We start from the raw sequence: 14,290 nt of genomic DNA on the forward strand, positions 1-14,290 counted from the left end.
TTATTCTGAGCCTGGAGAAAAGTTTGTCCACAGACCTTTAGCGAAGCTACAGTCATTCCGGTAAAAAGTATTTGATGGTCATGTTGTTGTAAGGATTCAACAGAGCCACATCCACATGCTCCACAAGCCTAGTTTATTGTTGTTTTTGTACCTGCATGTTCTGATTTCTTTTACCCCAAAATTACCCCAAAATGTGTAAGCTCCCTTTGCTGGCTTTAACAGCCGACCAATCAACTTGCTGCCAGTTCTTAGCAAACTCATCGAAAAGATTGTGTTTGACCAGATACAATGCTATCTCTGTGAACAATTTAACAACTGACTTTCAGCATGCTTATAGGGAAGGACACTCAACATGTACTGCACTGACACAAATGACTGATGATTGGCTGAAAGATATCGATAATAAGATACTGACTGTCATTTGTTCTATTTTTTTTAAATCTACCTAATAGAACACAGAGGGTTTTCTTTCATGGAAGCTTCTCTAACGTAAAACATGTAAAATGTGGTATTCCACAAGGGAGCTGCCTTGGCCCTTTACTGTTCTCAATTTTTACAAATAATCTACCATTAACGTTAAACATAACCTGTGTGTCTATGTACGCAGATGATTCAATACTATACACGTCAGCACCCACAGCTAGTAAAAACCCTAAACAAATAGTTGCAGTCAGTTTTATAATGGGTGGTTAGGAATCAATTTGGCATGAATATACAGTATTTAAAACCTAAAGCATTGCATTTAGCACAAATCACTTTCTAGGTACTGGACCTCAGCTGAATCTGGTTATGAATAATGTGGCTGTAGAGCAAGTAGAAGAGACTAAACTTCTTGGTGTTACCTTAGATTGTAAACTGTTATGGTCAAAGCATATTGATTATATTGTTGTAAAGACGGGGAGAGGTTTGTCTGTGCTGAATAGATGCTCTGCTTTTTTAACATCATATGCAACCAAACAAGTCCTGTAAGCTCTGATTTGATCGTATCTTGACTATTGCCCAGTTGTATGGGCAGGTATGACAAAAAAGGACCTAGAAAAGCTTCAGCTGGCCCAGAACAGAGCAGCACATCTGGCCCTCAAATGTACATGGAGGGCCAATGTCAATAATATGCATGTCAGTCTCTTCTGGTTCAGAGTGGAGGAGAGATTGACTGCATCACTCATTGTTGGTCTTTATAAGAAGCATTGACGTGCTGAAAGTACTGTCTGTTCAGCGAGTTTACACACAGCTCAAAAACAAATACATACCCCACAACACGCGTAGTCATTGGCCTCTTCACAGTCCCCAAGTCCGGAACAGAGGCTGGGAGATGCACAGCACTGTATAGAGCAATGACTATATGTATCAGGTTTGAAGGTAAGACCCAGGTGCAGACAGTGTTAAAGTAACAAAAGTTTATTAGATTGAACACGGGCAGGCAAAGGTACAGGACGGCAGACAGGCTCAGGGTCACGTCAGGCAGAGGTCGGTAATACAGAGTTGTAGGGCAAAGGTACAGGACGGCAGACAGGCTCAGGGTCACGTCAGGCAGAGGTCGGTAATACAGAGTTGTAGGGCAAAGGTACAGGACGGCAGACAGGCTCAGGGTCACGTCAGGCAGAGGTCGGTAATACAGAGTTGTAGGGCAAAGGTACAGGACGGCAGACAGGCTCAGGGTCACGTCAGGCAGAGGTCGGTAATACAGAGTTGTAGGGCAAAGGTACAGGACGGCAGACAGGCTCAGGGTCACGTCAGGCAGAGGTCGGTAATACAGAGTTGTAGGGCAAAGGTACAGGACGGCAGACAGGCTCAGGGTCACGTCAGGCAGAGGTCGGTAATACAGAGTTGTAGTGCAAAGGTACAGGACGGCAGACAGGCTCAGGGTCACGTCAGGCAGAGGTCGGTAATACAGAGTTGTAGGGCAAAGGTACAGGACGGCAGACAGGCTCAGGGTCACGTCAGGCAGAGGTCGGTAATACAGAGTTGTAGTGCAAAGGTACAGGACGGCAGACAGGCTCAGGGTCACGTCAGGCAGAGGTCGGTAATACAGAGTTGTAGGGCAAAGGTACAGGACGGCAGACAGGCTCAGGGTCACGTCAGGCAGAGGTCGGTAATACAGAGTTGTAGGGCAAAGGTACAGGACAGCAGACAGGCTCAGGGTCACGTCAGGCAGAGGTCGGTAATACAGAGTTGTAGTGCAAAGGTACAGGACGGCAGACAGGCTCAGGGTCACGTCAGGCAGAGGTCGGTAATACAGAGTTGTAGGGCAAAGGTACAGAACGGCAGGCAGGCTCAGGGTCACGTCAGGCAGAGGTCGGTAATACAGAGTTGTAGGGCAAAGGTACAGGACGGCAGACAGGCTCAGGGTCACGTCAGGCAGAGGTCGGTAATACAGAGTTGTAGGGCAAAGGTACAGGACGGCAGACAGGCTCAGGGTCACGTCAGGCAGAGGTCGGTAATACAGAGTTGTAGGGCAAAGGTACAGGACGGCAGACAGGCTCAGGGTCAAATGACCAAAGATGGCCTAAAAAGAAAAGGTTGTACTTGTCATCTCTGTACTTATGGTTATATTTGACAAACGAATGCTCAACCTGTGGTGCCTGAAGGTGCTATAGCCACACTGAATTGGTTATTTCTCTCATGCATACTCTATCCCTCCCTGCTGTGATATTGATGTGTTTTATTCATTTCTGGACCTCATACCTATCTACAACATTTCTATGAGCTGTTCGGAAGGGCCTATTACCTTTCTTCTGGAATGCTGTTAAAAGACATGTCCAACTTGTTGTCAGCAGCAAGTAATGATCTCTAAATGGAAGTAATATGGTGAGTGAGAATGAGAGAGAGAGAAAGAGAGAGAGAGAGAGAGAGAGAGAGAGAGAGAGAGAGAGATTAATGGAGTAGTTCAAAATGTCATCTGTGGTATTGTCACAGGTAGACAACTCTCATCAGAAATCAGTATTGCAGTGCATCAACAACATCTCCGTCAATGTGAATGACCCCTGTCTAATTGACTACTCTTGATGTCCATTATCCTAGAGGTAGGCTATATGCTTGTTATTCATATGAATAGCTTGACACACCTCTGAACCCTATCCCACAGTGTCAGCCATGTTTTGGGGGCTTAATGGCTGGTCTGTGTATGGCATCATCAGCTAAATTAACTTCTGTGCTATTTAAAAAAATATCCTCTCATGTCTGGGTTAAAAAGCAGTGGAATACAGGTGTAATTTTCTGTTTGCACTGGGAATGGTATTAATCAAACACAGGTTAATTAATGTAGTGTCACACCTTTCCCCTCCAATACCTGAAAGTACATGTATCTGTTGAGTAACTCATGTATTATACTGTATGCCTGCGTGTATGCCTCATTGAGTCTACATGTTGCCTTTCATTCATGAGCACACCATTTAATTATAATTTATAAAGCATTTACGAGTATTCATAAGCATACTGGTTTGTTCATCATAAGTTAATGCTTTATTTAAGTTATCAAAGAGCTCAACATTGTATCTGCATGACTGAAACTATTAATGACGTGCGGTGAAACCAGCGACTTTTAAAAATCTTTCAACTTTATTACAAAAACAAAGAACCTACACAACAGTCAAACAGAAGGACAAAACTTGTATTTTATATGCCTTATGCACCCGTTTACTTTTGACTTGTTTTTAATTCACATGCCGTGGTGGGGTTAGTGTTGAGTTGAACCAGCTGGGCTCACAGAACAGAGACTAGTATCTCATCAGCCTCTAGTCTGATTTGTGTAACAAATTTTTCTTTATTATCATTCTATACCAAAAGGCACTGTTTTTTTCTGAAGTTCATAAAAGAAAGAAAAACTCAAGTTAATGATGCATAACCATCCTTGTTGTTTACATGGTGGTGTGGTCATTTCAGCTGAGCATATCCTACATCAGTGGGCTTTGGACCCATGCATCACTAGAGAGGCATATAGCTGGGAGGCTGCAGTAGATCCCGTTTCCCGTAGGTGCTGGAGCCTACGTTGGTGGGGGCGTACACCGTGCCGATGGTGTTGCTGGAGCGGGTCAGGAAGTCGGCCAGTCGCTGGGTTACACAGGTAGCCGTGTTGCACTTCCTTTTCTCCATGTGGTGGCTGATGGGATTATCGGAGGACAGAAATCAATGAATCCAATATGTCGAACAAATTATGCATGACTTATCTAAACATTTATAGAGTGGTAGAGATCAGGAAAATATAGCAAATGTATTGGCCTACCAGACATACTGTATAGTAAGTGGATAAAAATAGCCACCATATGATACTAATATGATAATCACTACTGCAGCTACTAGTAACAATAATAGTAATAGCAATAAACTATTATTATTATTAAGATCACTATTATTCAATGTAAGTTATTACATTATTATCACTATAAATTGAAATATTAGGTGACCCCCCCCCCACACACACACACATTTCAGCTTAGTTCAATTCTGATCCACATGAATCTTCACTATGAAAAATAATTATTTAGTAACTGGTTCCACAGCCTTTTGTTTTGTTTACTGAACTTTCAGTCAAAGTGTTACCTTGAGTTTGCTCAAACTGAGCTCTAACTTGAGAAAACTCTCAAACACAGTGCTTTTAACATTCAATGTTTTTTACCTACATATTTCACACATGTTGACATACAGTGCCTTGCGAAAGTATTTGGCCCCCTTGAACTTTGCGACCTTTTGCCACATTTCAGGCTTCAAACATAAAGATATAAAACGGTATTTTTTTGTGAAGAATCAACAACAAGTGGGACACAATCATGAAGTGGAACGACATTTATTGGATATTTCAAACTTTTTTAACAATTCAAAAACTGAAGAATTGGGCGTGCAAAATTATTCAGCCCACTTAAGTTAATACTTTGTAGTGCAAAACGTTATGTTTGGCGTAAAAGCAACACAGCTCATCACCCTGAACACACCATCCCCACTGTCAAACATGGTGGTGGCAGCATCATGGTTTGGGCCTGCTTTTCTTCAGCAGGGACAGGGAAGATGGTTAAAATGGATGGGAAGATGGATGGAGCCAAATACAGGACCATTCTGGAAGAAAACCTGATGGAGTCTGCAAAAGACCTGAGACTGGGACGGAGATTTGTCTTCCAACAAGACAATGATCCAAAACATAAAGCAAAATCTACAATGGAATGGTTCAAAAATAAACATATCCAGGTGTTAGAATGGCCAAGTCAAAGTCCAGACCTGAATCCAATCGAGAATCTGTGGAAAGAACTGAAAACTGCTGTTCACAAATGCTCTCCATCCAACCTCACTGAGCTCGAGCTGTTTTGCAAGGAGGAATGGGAAAACATTTCAGTCTCCCGATGTGCAAAACTGATAGAGACATACCCCAAGCGACTTACAGCTGTAATCGCAGCAAAAGGTGGTGCTACAAAATATTAACTTAAGGGGGCTGAATAATTTTGCACGCCCAATTTTTCAGTTTTTGATTTGTTAAAAAAGTTTGAAATATCCAATAAATGTCGTTCCACTTCATGATTGTGTCCCACTTGTTGTTGATTCTTCACAAAAAAATACAGTTTTATATCTTTATGTTTGAAGCCTGAAATGTGGCAAAAGGTCGCAAAGTTCAAGGGGGCCGAATACTTTCGCAAGGCACTGTACATGATGGCATTGTGCATGTTCATTTATAGATGGAGGAAGATAGGAATTCGTGAACCAAGAGGTTGTTAGTTCAAATCCCAGGTGAGGACATGTTGAATAATAATTACTGTATAAAATGAACATGCACAATGTAAACATGTTTATGTCAATGTGTGTCAAATATATAGGTTGAAAACATTGCATGTTAAAAGCACTATTTGAATGTGTGGGTGTCCCTAACCTAGATTTTTCTTAAATCAGAGTTAATTTTGGGCCAACTAAAAATGTTCAATTCAGATAATATTTTAGTATATTTTGACTGACAAGTTGAGTAAAAGGTCTGTGGATCCATTTACTAAATAATAATTCGTTTAATCAACTCGATTATTTGACATTGTTTTGTCTGCTAAATTATCAACATTTGCACTCAATCAACAAATCAATAAATGAGGTGCAACTTATATAATAAGGTGCAACCTTACCTGTTGACAGGTGTGAGCCCTCTCTGGAGCCGCACGCCAATGAGGCCAAGGTAGTGGTTGGAGACGATCCCGGGCACGAGCCAGCCTTCTCTGTCCGGGAGCGCGCTTTCTTGCTCACTAGATGAGGTGAAGTACCTGAATCAGGATCAGGATGAGGAAAGAGCCAAACCGTCACTCCGACTGGTGACTGCTGCCCACTTCAAAACATAATCTCAATTCTCGAGGGCGCAATGGAGTGGCCACTAAGTCCCCCTCCAGTGCGAACTTGATCAGTTTTACGCGATTCACATATTCCTGTCTCTGCCTTGGCAGGACAAAACCCGACCTCTCGGATGTCACGATTGCAATGGATATTCATCTCAATGATCTCATCAATGTCATTAGCCGGTCGTAGAGTTAGACTACCCACGTCGTTAATTGATTTCTTACGGTTCAAGATGGATGTGCCAAATTACGTACAACTTAAAACCGGTGCTATATCAGTTGAGTGATTAATTCACCTGCAAAATTAAACCCACTTCCTAGTGTCAATTGAACTTTGGGCGACACTGCACGACACTTGTAACTGTACATCACAGAAGTGACACTCAGAAATAACGGAAATAACTGAGGCAGCTTTGCGCTCTCACCTGTTGCTAGGCAGGGTGGCGACACATGGCAGCAACACGAGAAGGAACACGGGCAGCTTCAGGTAATACATCGTATCACGCGGGATCCCTGCACGAAAACAAAAGATGGTAAGTCAATAATCACACACACTGTTGAATTACACAAGTAGAGGGATGCACATGCCTGTGAATAGTGTAACCCACACCCATCAAGTGTTTTCAGTTTATGCTACTAGAACACTTTAGAATAGAATGACAGCAGAAACGGTCAAAGTTCTGTAGAACAGCTAACCATGCAAACCAACGACCACAAAACAGACAAGCCACTCAACAGCCTACCCTCAACCACACAGGGAAAAGAGAGACAAATACTTGGGATAGTATAGTGTATAGTGTCCTGGTCTCCATCTCTCTCAGATCAATATGCATTCTAATGGTCTGGTTAACTCACCCTCAGTAGTTAAACCCAATCGCCAGTGGTTCCAAAGACAGACACTGCTACTGTCAGTGGTTTCTTAGACTGTCACAGACACACACACTCTCACACAGATATAGGCTTCACCGTCAACCACTTGTGACATCACCCCTCCAAATATAGTCCTGCGTTTCCATTAGCAGGGATGAGGTTCACTGAAAGAAACTTGAATCCACAGCAAGAGTCACCTACTCCACACACACACACGCACACACACACACACACACACGACATCATCTTCGTCATTCTCATCATCAGCGTCATCGAACTGTGGTTGGACTGGTCTGCTGTAACTCACACTGGGGGAGACAACACAGCCGGGGCGGAAACCACACATACATTTTACATTAAAATATTGCATTAAGTACTTAATGGAGGTAATCGCTTGGCAAAATTATGGGATAACAACTACAATATTGCGGATAAAGGGTTCAGGAGCTAGGTTTCACCCCCAGTTCATTTTCAAATGTAGTTACTGGTGAGTGTAGGAATTAGTATGTACTATCAATACCTCATCATGTCACCCACTTCTCCTCCATCCCACTACCTAGTCTGCAGTACCTATAGTCCACACGCTCCACAACCCACTCTGGTGGGAGGGGAATGATTTAAGCGGTGAAAGGAACCACAGTAACTATACTAAACAAAAATATAAACGCAACATTTGAAGTGTTGGTCCCATGTTTCATGAGCTGAAATGAAAAATCCCAGAAATTGTCCATGGACACAAACAGCTTATTTCTCAAAAATGTTGTGCACAAATGTGTTTACATCCCAGTTAGCGTTTCTCCATTGGCAAGATAATCAATCCACCTGACAGGTGTGGCATATCAAGAAGCTGATTAAACAGCATTATCATTACACAGGTGCACCTTGTGCCGGGGACAATAAAAGGCCACTCTAAAATGTGCATTTTAGTCACACAACACAATGCCACAGATGCCTCAAGTCTTGAGGGAGCGCACAATTGGCATAATGACTGTAGGAATGTCCACCAGAGCTGTTTCCAGATAATTGAATGTTAATTTCTCTACCATAAACGTCCTCCAATGTCTTTTTAAAGAATTTGGCAGTACGTCCAACCAGCCTCACAACCGCAGACCACGTGTAACCACGCCAGACTAGGACCTCCACATCCGGCTTCTTCATCTGTGGGATCGTCTGAGATCAGCCATCCGGACAGCTGATGAAACTGAGGAGTACTTCTGTCTGTAATTAAAGCTTTTTTGTGGGTAAAAACAAATTCTGATTGGCTGGGCCTGGCTCCCCAGTGGGTGTGCCTATGCCCTCCCAGGTCCACACATGGCTGAGCCCCCGCCCAGTCATGTGAAGTCCATAGATTAGGGCCTATTGAATTCATTTCAATTTACTGATTTCCTTATATGAACTGTAACTCAGTATATAATCTTAGAAATTGTTGCATGTTGCATTTATATATTTTTTCAGTATAGTTCAAGTTAAACTCCATGGAAGTTGCTAGCATGGCTATCTTTGAGGTTGTTTTGCCCTCACACACACCCTGATGACCCAGAATCCTCCCCTCAGAGACTCTGCCTACACCACCACATACAGGCAATGTAAGGTGGTCTGTAGACAGTGACAGACAGAGACATGGTCCTAGTCAAGTGCAGAGTTTTACCAACAGGCCTAAGTTAGGGAAGACGTGACTGACGCCGACCTGTGGTTTAGCTAGGCCTGTTGGATGCAAGATTCTCCCCCTGTTTCTCCAGTGATCCTGTAACACATACACACTCACCCCATTTATGGAAGCGTTTGACCCAAAACTGTTCTAACATGATGTCCTTATGTTCATCTAATTCTAAAATTCCGTGAGATAATATGTTTTCTCTCTCAGACAATCTTACATTACATGTGTTTTGTTATAAGAAAATACGTATGGCTCGATGATACACTGTCCTTCTCTCAGCACATATCCAAGCTGCAGGCTAAGGTTAATATAAACTTGGTTTCCCCTATCGTAATCGCTCCTTTTTTTTTAACCCAGCTGCCAAACGAACCCTGATTTAGGTTGCCATCCTTCCCATGCTAGATTACAGAGACGTCATTTATAGATCGGCAGGTAGGGTGCTCTCGAGCGGCTAGATGTTCTTTACTATTCGGCCATCAAATTTGCCACCGATGCTCCTTATTGGACACATCACTGCACTCCATGATCCTCTGCAAACTGGTCATCTCTGCATACTCAACGCAAGACCCACTGGTTGATGCTTATTTATAAATCCCTCTTTGGCCTCACTCCCCCCTATCTGAGATACATAATACAACCCTCATCCACATACAACAGCCGTTCTGACAGTCACATTCTGTTAAAGGTCCCCAAAGCACACACATCCCTGGGTTGCTCCTCTTTTCAGTTTGCTGCAGCTAGCAACTGGAACAAGCTGCAAAAAAACACTCAAACTGGACAGTTTTACATCCATCTCTTCAGATAAAGACTCAATCAATCTTACTGACACTTGTGGCTGCTTTGTGTGCTGTATTGTTGTTTCTACCTTGTTGCCCTGTGCTGTTTGTACCAGGTTTTGTGCTGCTACCATGTTGTGTTGCTACCATGCTGTGTTGTCATGTGTTGCTGCCATGCTGTGTTGTTGTCTTAGTTCTCTCTTCATGTAGTGTTGTGGTGTCTCTCTTGTCGTAATGTATGTTTTGGCCAACATTTTTATTTTGAATCCCAGCCCCCCGTATACATAATGGTTAATGTGAGACGTTTTCTGATGCCTAATGGAAGAAAATTAGTCTGTTGAGAGTGTTATTGACGACCTGGTGAATTGAGAGACAGTGAAAGGGTGGATTAAGAAGATTGGATAAGGAGAGAAAGAGGTGATGAAGGAGTCTGGGGTGTGAACGAGTGGGAGGTGGAGAGACAACGATGATAGAGCAAAGAGAGAAAATACTTGTATTGTATAATTGAATGAGTCTATCAAAAGTTGGGATGAGCTAACAATACGACGTTAGTGCTTGAAACAAGAACTGAGGAAAGAGACAGGCATGCAAACAAGAAAAAGGACACCAAGCACATTCTTAATGTCTCATGTAACAATTAGTCTTTGGCCCCCCAAAAAGATGTGAGGCTCTTTTTGATAAAATATTTTGACAGACATGACACATTAGCTCTGTGCTGTCACCAAGTGGTGACTAATGTTCATTACAGTAATAGTTGTAATCCTCATCATAATAATAATGGAAAAAAATAGAGGAAAACAACATCAACTTAAGGCAAAAACCAAAGTAAGGTGCTTGGTTAGGGTGGATGGGTTGGCATATAACGTCTAGCAACCCGAATGTTGCAAGTTTGAATCTCATCATGGCCAACTTCAGCATTTTAGCTAGCTAGCAACTTTTAAAGTACTTTTTAGCTAATATTGCAACTACTTGGCATGTTAGCTAACACTTACCCTAACTTGTTGAGGTTAGGGGGCACTATTTTCACTTTGGATGAATTGCGTGCCCATAGTGAACTGCATCCTACTCTGTCCTAAATTGCTAATATATGCATATTATTATTACTATTGAATAGAAAACACTCTGAAGTTTCTAAAACTGTTTCAATTATGTCTGTGAGTATAACAGAAATCATAGGGCAGGCAATCTTCCAAACAAGAAGTGAAATTCTGAATGTGGGGCAACTTTGACGTCATCGCCCCCTCGTTTCCCAACAATATATGGATCTGGTAGCACTTCCTACTAGATGTCCTCATTCAGTAGAAAGTGGAATGGAGCATTTGCTGTGAACTTTGACCGAATGGGAGGGGAAATAGTCAGTGTCCCGACAGAATGCCATTTTCCTGTGGCGCATTTCTCTGTGGGTGCTACCGCTGTTCCATTTGGCTCCCTTTCAAAAAATGTAGAACGAAGACCAGATATATAGCCCTTGGTTCACTCCAGACCTGACTGCCCTCGTCCAGCACAAAAACATCCTGTAGCGGACTGCACTAGCATCGAATAGTCCCGCGATATGCAACTTTTCAGGGAAGTCAGGAACCAATACACGCAGTCAGTCAGGAAAGCAAAGGCTAGCTTTTTCAAACAGAAATTTGCATCCTGTAGCTCTCACTCCAAAAAGTTTTGGGACACTGTAAAATCCATGGAGAATAAGAGCACCTCCTCCCAGCCGCCCACTGCACTGAGGCTAGGTAACACTGTCACTACCGATGAATCCATGATAATCGAGAATTTCAATTCGCATTTCTCTATGGCTGGCCATACTTTCCTCCTGGCTACCCCAACCCCGGCCAACAGCGCGGCACCCCCCCACAGCTACTTGGCCAAGCCTCCCCAGCTTCTCTTTCACCCAAATACAGATAGCAGATGTTCTGAAAGAGCTGCAAAACTTGGACCCGTACAAATCATCTGGGCTAGACAATCTGGACCCTCTCTTTCTAAAATTATCTGCCGCCATTTTTGCAACCCCTATTACAAATCAAATCAAATTTATTTATATAGCACTTCGTACATCAGCTGATATCTCAAAGTGCTGTACAGAAACCCAGCCTAAAACCCCAAACAGCAAGCAATGCAGGTGTAGAAGCACGGTGGCTAGGAAAAACTCCCTAGAAAGGCCAAAACCTAGGAAGAAACCTAGAGAGGAACCAGGCTATGTGGGGTGGCCAGTCCTCTTCTGGCTGTGCCGGGTGGAGATTATAACAGAACATGGCCAAGATGTTCAAATGTGCATAAATGACCAGCATGGTCGAATAATAATAAGGCAGAACAGTTTAAACTGGAGCAGCAGCACGGTCAGGTGGACTGGGGACAGCAAGGAGTCATCATGTCAGGTAGTCCTGGGGCATGGTCCTAGGGCTCAGGTCCTCCGAGAGAGAGAAATAAAGAATTAGAGAGAGCATATGTGGGGTGGCCAGTCCTCTTCTGGCTGTGCCGGGTGGAGATTATAACAGAACATGGCCAAGATGTTCAAATGTTCATAAATGACCAGCATGGTCGAATAATAATAAGGCAGAACAGTTGAAACTGGAGCAGCAGCACGGCCAGGTGGACTGGGGACAGCAAGGAGTCATCATGTCAGGTAGTCCTCGGGCATGGTCCTAGGGCTCAGGTCCTCCGAGAGAGAGAAAGAAAGAGAGAAGGAGAGAATTAGAGAACGCACACTTAGATTCACACAGGACACCGAATAGGACAGGAGAAGTACTCCAGATATAACAAACTGACCCTAGCCCCCCGACACATAAACTACTGCAGCATAAATACTGGAGGCTGAGACAGGAGGGGTCAGGAGACACTGTGGCCCCATCCGAGGACACCCCCGGACAGGGCCAAACAGGAAGGATATAACCCCACCCACTTTGCCAAAGCACAGCCTCCACACCACTAGAGGGATATCTTCAACCACCAACTTACCATCCTGAGACAAGGCTGAGTATAGCCCACAAAGATCTCCGCCACGGCACAACCCAAAGGGGGGGGGCGCCAACCCAGACAGGATGACCACATCAGTGAATCAACCCACTCAGGTGATGCACCCCTTCCAGGGACGGCATGAGAGAGCCCCAGTAAGCCAGTGACTAAGCCCCTGTAATAGGGTTAGAGGCAGAGAATCCCAGTGGAAAGAGGGGAACCGGCCAGGCAGAGACAGCAAGGGCGGTTCGTTGCTCCAGAGCCTTTCCGTTCACCTTCCCACTCCTGGGCCAGACTACACTCAATCATATGACCCACTGAAGAGATGAGTCTTCAAGAGGTTAAATATATAGTGAAAACAATAGTGGTCCTAAAACGGAACCTTGAGGAACACCGAAATTTACAGTTGATTTGTCAGAGGTCAAACCATTCACAGAGACAAACTGATATCTTTCCGACAGATAAGATCTAAACCAGGCCAGAACTTGTCCGTGTAGACCAATTTGGGTTTCCAATCTCTCCAAAAGAATGTGGTGATCGATGGTATCAAAAGCAGCACTAAGGTCTAGGAGCACGAGGACAGATGCAGAGCCTCGGTCCGATGCCATTAAAATGTCATTTACCACCTTCACAAGTGCCGTCTCAGTGCTATGATGGGGTCTAAAACCAGACTGCATTTCGTATACATTGTTTGTCTTCAGGAAGGCAGTGAGTTGCTGCGCAACAGCCTTTTCTAAAAAATTTTAGAGGAATGGAAGATTCGATATAGGCCGATTAGTTTTTTATATTTTCTGGGTCAAGGTTTGGCTTTTTCAAGAGAGGCTTTATTACTGCCACTTTTAGTGACTTTGGTACACATCCGGTGGATAGAGAGCCGTTTATTATGTTCAACATAGGAGGGCCAAGCACAGGAAGCAGCTCTTTCAGTAGTTTAGTTGGAATAGGGTCCAGTATGCAGCTTGAAGGTTTAGAGGCCATGATTATTTTCATCATTGTGTCAAGAGATATAGTACTAAAACACTTGAGCGTCTCTCTCGATCCTAGGTCCTGGCAGAGTTGTGCAGACTCAGGACAACTGAGCTTTGAAGGAATACACAGATTTAAAGAGGAGTCCGTAATTTGCTTTCTAATAATCATAATCTTTTCCTCAAAGAATTTATCACTGCTAAAGTGAAAGGCATCCTCTCTTGGGGAATGCTGCTTTATAGTTAGCTTTGCGACAGTATCAAAAAGGAATTTCGGATTGTTCTTATTTTCCTCAATTAAGTTAGAAAAATAGGATGATCGAGCAGCAGTAAGGGCTCTTCGGTACTGCACGGTACTGTCTTTCCAAGCTAGTCGGAAGACTTCCAGTTTGGTGTGGCACCATTTCCGTTCCAATTTTCTGGAAGCTTGCTTCAGAGCTCGGGTATTTTCTGTGTACCAGGGAGCTAGTTTCTTATGACAAATGTTTTTAGTTTTTAGGGGTGCAACTGCATCTAGGGTATTGCTCAAGGTTAAATTGAGTTCCTCAGTTAGGTGGTTAACTGATTTTTGTCCTCTGGTGTCCTTGGGTAGACAGAGGAAATCTGGAAGGACATCAAGGAATCTTTGTGTTGTCTGTGAATTTATAGCACGACTTTTGATGTTCCTTGGTTGGGGTCTGAGCAGATTATTTGTTGCAATTGCAAACGTAATAAAATAGTGGTCCGATAGTCCAGGATTATGAGGAAAAACATTAATATCCACAACATTTATTCCAT

General features: G+C 43.4%; 1 protein-coding gene across 1 annotated transcript; it reads right to left on the bottom strand.

Annotated features, from left to right (window-relative positions):
- Window positions 1-3,536: 3,536 nt before the first annotated feature.
- Window positions 3,537-7,211, bottom strand: LOC109896404 (calcitonin gene-related peptide 2). Its single transcript, XM_020490659.1, has 4 exons — window positions 7,152-7,211; window positions 6,722-6,809; window positions 6,093-6,227; window positions 3,537-4,099 (listed from the first exon to the last, which is right to left on the bottom strand). The coding sequence occupies exons 2-4, from the start codon at window positions 6,790-6,792 to the stop codon at window positions 3,925-3,927; spliced, it is 381 nt and encodes a 126-aa protein (XP_020346248.1). The 5' UTR covers window positions 6,793-6,809; window positions 7,152-7,211; the 3' UTR covers window positions 3,537-3,924.
- Window positions 7,212-14,290: the final 7,079 nt, after the last annotated feature.

The sequence above is a fragment of the Oncorhynchus kisutch genome, linkage group LG9 (genome assembly GCF_002021735.2).
Source record: "Oncorhynchus kisutch isolate 150728-3 linkage group LG9, Okis_V2, whole genome shotgun sequence".
Classification (NCBI taxonomy): Eukaryota; Metazoa; Chordata; class Actinopteri; order Salmoniformes; family Salmonidae; genus Oncorhynchus; species Oncorhynchus kisutch.